General features: G+C 43.5%; 1 protein-coding gene across 3 annotated transcripts in view; it reads left to right on the top strand.

Moving 5' to 3' along the window:
- The window catches only part of LOC123511700 (sodium- and chloride-dependent transporter XTRP3A-like), a 102,764-nt gene that overhangs the window by 62,261 nt on the left and 35,503 nt on the right, over positions 1–5,000 (top strand). For all 3 annotated transcript variants that reach the window (XM_045267769.1, XM_045267768.1, XM_045267770.1), the window contains exon 2: positions 4,060–4,292. In XM_045267769.1, the coding sequence (XP_045123704.1) occupies positions 4,060–4,292 (233 nt within the window). The remainder of the gene's footprint in view (positions 1–4,059; positions 4,293–5,000) is intronic.

Raw genomic sequence — 5,000 nt, 5'->3', positions numbered from 1 at the left:
CAGTACTTACGGCAAGCTGAACTGAACTGAACCAAACTGAAGTGATATTGTGACGTGATGGGTGTTTATGACATGATGGGTGTGTTTTGATGGGTACGTAGATATGTGGTGGTGGTTGTTTTTATTGTCGTGGTGAGGTAGGTACAGGAAGTAAGTGTAAGGGTGTTTGTTTTGTTGTTGTTCTTCTTCTTATACTTCTTTTTCTTCTACTACATTTTCTTCTTTTTCTTTTTCTTCTTTTTCTTCCTCTTCTTCTTCTTCTTCGTCAGTTTCCATCTCTTTACTTCTCTTCAATTTAACTTCTTATTCCTATTTCTGTCCTCACTCTTCCTATCCTTCTCGTTCTTTGCATTACCTAACGTCACCAAGGCCACACAAAAACACCCGGAAAGATGCAATGCTCCCTGCCCATCCCACACCCCACACACCACACCCGTCATCTCACCCCCTACCGCCCCTCATAGCATTGTAAATAAGAGCGGGCGGCGGACTGGAGGCTGGGGAAGGGGCAGCGAGACAAGCGAGGCGGCAGGGCGAGGATTCCAAAGAGGAGTAATTGCCTGGCGGGGTTCAGCGGACGCGGCGCAAAAACCAGGCAGCGGCGGGGAGTTTAGGCAGGTTGAGGGTGTGCGAGCCGGTGCTGGTGGTGGTGGTGGTGGTGGTGGTGGTGGTGGTGGCAGGAGACCGGCTGTGGTGTAAGTGGTGAGTGCAGAGAGAGAGAGAGAGAGAGAGAGAGAGAGAGAGTTGGTTTATGGATAAGGTGCTTCCAGAGAGTACAGTTTAACCCCTTCAGTACCGAGGCGCATTTTTACTTTGATATTTGTGTGTGATTATGCGATTTTATTTGCATTAGGAAGGGTCTATGGAGGTCAGAAGATTAATGGCCGGAGTCTTCACTATTCTAATCTTCCCACATAAGTTTCTGAAGTTGTAAAAAATCACCAAATAGTAACCAGAATGACAATAGAAGGAGGTAAGGCGTTGATATTCTGAGACACTTCTCCGTGCATACCTGCGCTACATTTAAAAAGGTTCTGGACAGTTGAAGCTACACCGGTTTTTCATTAAGGGCGACTATTTTACGGACATCTATTGACAGGTTAACAAGATTTCTACGATGCTAAAAGGACAAACAGGCTGGAGGGTCAGGTTTATTATCTGCGGCCTTGGAAAATAGTGATGCTGAGAGAGAGCGAAGAGTTGTTTCTGAATATGGTCATAAGTCAGCTGAACCTCACGTCCACCACAGCGGCGCCCTTCACTGATCACTTCCCCCACAAAGCCCCGCCGCGTGTCCCCATGGCGCTGCTGCTGATCCATACGTGCATTTCCGCCACGCAGCCAGGCTAGAGGGAGAGAGTGAGGGGATATAAGGAAATAAGGTGAGGTAAGGGAGGGGAGAGGATGGGAGGCAAAGGGAGAAAAGACAATTCAGCTTTTACGTTAGAGATGAAGGTTGAGGAGAGGCAAGTGAGCGGAGAGGCAGAAGGTAGAGAAGAGAGGCGCCCACCACCGATACACGTGGGTTGTTGATTGTGGAAATAACCCTCGTGTGTTGATTAGGGGTTGTTGTTTATTTCTGGGTAAAATGTGGTGAATCTTCAAAGCGTGATGTGTGCAGTGAAGGGTTCAGCTGTGTATGTTGATGTTCATGAGCCGAGTTAAATAAAACTTAACCTAACCAACCTTAAGCTAACCCAACTTGACCTACACAAACTTAACGTAACCAAACTTAACTTAACCAATCAACCTTAACCTAACCCAACTTAAACTAACGAAACTTAAACTAACCAAACTTAACCCAACCAGTATCAACCTAACCAAACTTAACCCATCCCAGCCTAACCTAACCAACTTTAACTTAACCGGACCTTAATCTAACCCAACTTTAACCTAATCAACTTAACCTAACCAAACTTAACCTAGCCCGAGCTAACCTAACCTAACAAAACCTAACTTAACCAAACTAAAGCTAACCTAATCTAATTCTCAGATGAAAGCGGCAGTGTTACATCAGTGGTACCAGCGATAAATTGATCGATGATTAATTAACCGCAGCTGGAAGGCGTGTAATGAGTTAAATGATCTCGTAAACTTAGGAGTATTGACATCAGCTGAATATATGGATGTAATGATCAGAGCTGTCGGGTACACAACACCTTCGTACACTAACACAGATACACTAATGGCAACTGGTCTTTTTTTTCATAACTATAGGTAAATACAGCTTGAGAATAGCAGGAATTACTTAAAACACACACACACACACACACACACACACACACACACACACACACACACACACACACACACACACACATTAAGTACTATCAAAATTTGTATGTAGTCAAAACAACAAGCACATCATCTCTTCCTCCTCCTCCTCCTCCTCCTCCTCCTCCTCCTCCTGCTGGTCAAGGTCACCCCCGCCTCCCTCCATCGCTGGCTCGCCGGGAAACAGTTACAGAATTACAGCCTTGGCGCGGGGCGGGGCTGGGCTGGAGGGACGCGGAGGGCTCAGGCAGGCCGGCAACGCTTCCTGTGGGGTTTTGAATGGCTCAGCGAGGCGGCGGCGAGTGTAGGGCGTCAAGTGTTTGTAGGAGGTGTCCTTACGGCTCCTCCTCCTTCTTCTTCTTCTCCTTTTCTTCTTCTTCTTCTTCTTATTATTATTATTATTATTATTATTATTATTATTATTATCCTTCTCTTTCTTCTTCTTCTTCTCGTGTTTTTGTTTTGTTTTCCTTTTTCTTTCTTCCTTCTTCTTCTTCTTCTTCTTCTTCTTCTTCTTCTTCTTCTTCTTCTTCTTCTTCTTCTTCTTCTTCTTCTGAGTTGATTCTTCGATGGAATGCTGCAACAGTATCTTCCTCTTCTTCTTCTTCTTCTTCTTCTTCTTCTTTCTTCTTCTTCTCTTCTCTCTCTCTCTCTCTCTCTCTCTCTCTCTCTCTCTCTCTCTCTCTCTCTCTCTCTCTCTCTCTCTCTCTCTCTCTCTCTCTCTCTCTCTCTCTCTCTCTCTCTCTCTCTCTCTCTCTCTCTCTCTCTCTCTCTCCCGGAACAACAAGGTTTCTGGGAACTTAAAGGTATTGTGAGCTAACTTAACCACACCTGACCAAACTCCCTTTAAACGTCTCTTAATTCTTATTGATGTTTTGGAATCGTAACCTTTATTGTCTCAGTCACGTGGTATATTTGTTTGAGTTCCTTACACTTGTTTAGTCAGTCAGTTAGTTAGTCAGTCAGTCAGTCAATCAGTCAGTCAGTCAGGTCTTTCGTTCCTACATAAGCTTAGTCAGTCATTCAGTCAGTCAGTTAGTCAGTCAGTCAGTCAGTCAGTCAATCAGTCAGTCAGTCAATCAATCAGTCAGTCAGTCAGTCAGGTCTTTCGTTCCTACATAAGCTTTACGATTTTAGGATGAATGGCTGTAATAATACGTTTACTTCTCCGTGTGTCGTGGTGGTGGTGGTGGTAGTGGTGGTGTAGTGGTTGATTGATTGATAAATTTCTTGGTGTATTGATAATTAAATACAACAAAGGCGTCAGAGTGGTTGGGACGCATCGGTGGTGTAGTGGTGCAGACTGGTGTGTTCCTGGCAGCTTCCCTGACTTTCTCTTGTTCGTGTGGTGTAAATGTCTCATACCTTCCTAGTGTTTCGAGTGTTACAAGTGTTTCAGGAAGAGTTCAAAATGTTTCTTCAAGAGTTTATAACGTTGCATCTGTTTCGAGTGGGTTTTGTTTTTTTCAAGTATTCAAATGTTCTTAAGTGATTCAAATGCCTCGAGTGTTGCAATTTAAGTGTTTCGAGTGTTACATATGTTTCAAAAGATAAAATATTTCTCAAAGATTATAAAACGTTGCATGTTTCGAGTGTTTCTTCAAAGTATTGCAAATGTTCTTAAATGTTTCAAATGTTTCGAGTGTTACAAATGTTTCAAGAAGCCAAAACATTTCTTCAAGAGTATAGAAGTATTCCTAGTTTTTCTTTAAATATTTCTAATGTTTCAAATGCCTCGAGTGTTGCAGGTGTTGAAGTGTCTCACCTGTCCTCTGTGTGTTGCAGGTGCGTTCCTCATCCCCTACCTGATCATGATGGTCCTGGAGGGCGCCCCGCTGTTCCTGTTGGAGTTGGGCATTGGACAGAGGCTGCGACAGGGTTCCTTGGGTGTGTGGAACTTCATATCCCCTTGGTGGGGCGGGCTGGGCGTCGCCTCCACCGTGGTGTCGTACCTGGTGGGCCTCTACTACAACGTGATCATCGCCTGGTGTTTCTACTACCTCTTCAACTCATTCAAGGTGAGAGAGAGAAAAAAAAATATATGATCAAAATATGGAAGGAAAAACGAAAGAAAATAAGGTAAGAATAGAACACAAATAAAGGTTGGAGCCGGTACAAAGGCATTTAATCCCACGCTACCTACTGGACTGGACTAGAGGGAAAGGGAGTGGGGAGGAAAGTGCTGGGGTATTCATGGGTTAGTCTCCTGTTTTCTCTATTATTATTATTATTGTTATTTTATTTAAGGACAGGGAAGGAGAGGAGAATTCATGGTTTGGTATCCTGATTTCCTCATTATTTCAGTTTCGGTTATTTTTCTCCTATTTCCTCTGTTGTTAAGAGCTGGGGAGGGAAGGACAGGGCAGGGCAGGAGTACTCAAGGGTTTGTGTCCTGTTTTGTTTTGTTTTTTCTTAATTATTTCTGTTGTTATTGTTGTTTTGTTAATGTTCTATCTTTTGTTAAGGACTGGGAAGAGAAGGACAGGGCAGGGCAGGAATATTCAAGGGTTTTGTGTCCTCCTTTCTTTGTTGTTATTGTTGTTGTTGTTGTTTTCTATTTCCTCTGTCATTAAGGTTTTTTTTTTCGGTTTTATATCGTGTTTGTTCTTTTTGTTAATGTTATTGTTTGCTGGAGCCCATGAAGAAGCTCATTAAAAGGCCTGGGGAAAGAGAGAGAGAGAGAGAGTACATTGGGTCTTGCCTTGCTTGATTGAGTGTTGCCAAAG

Source organism: Portunus trituberculatus, chromosome 31 (assembly GCF_017591435.1).
Source record: "Portunus trituberculatus isolate SZX2019 chromosome 31, ASM1759143v1, whole genome shotgun sequence".
NCBI lineage: Eukaryota > Metazoa > Arthropoda > Malacostraca > Decapoda > Portunidae > Portunus > Portunus trituberculatus.
The sequence above is the reverse complement of the archived record's forward strand: the minus strand, read 5'-3'. Positions and strand labels throughout refer to the sequence as shown.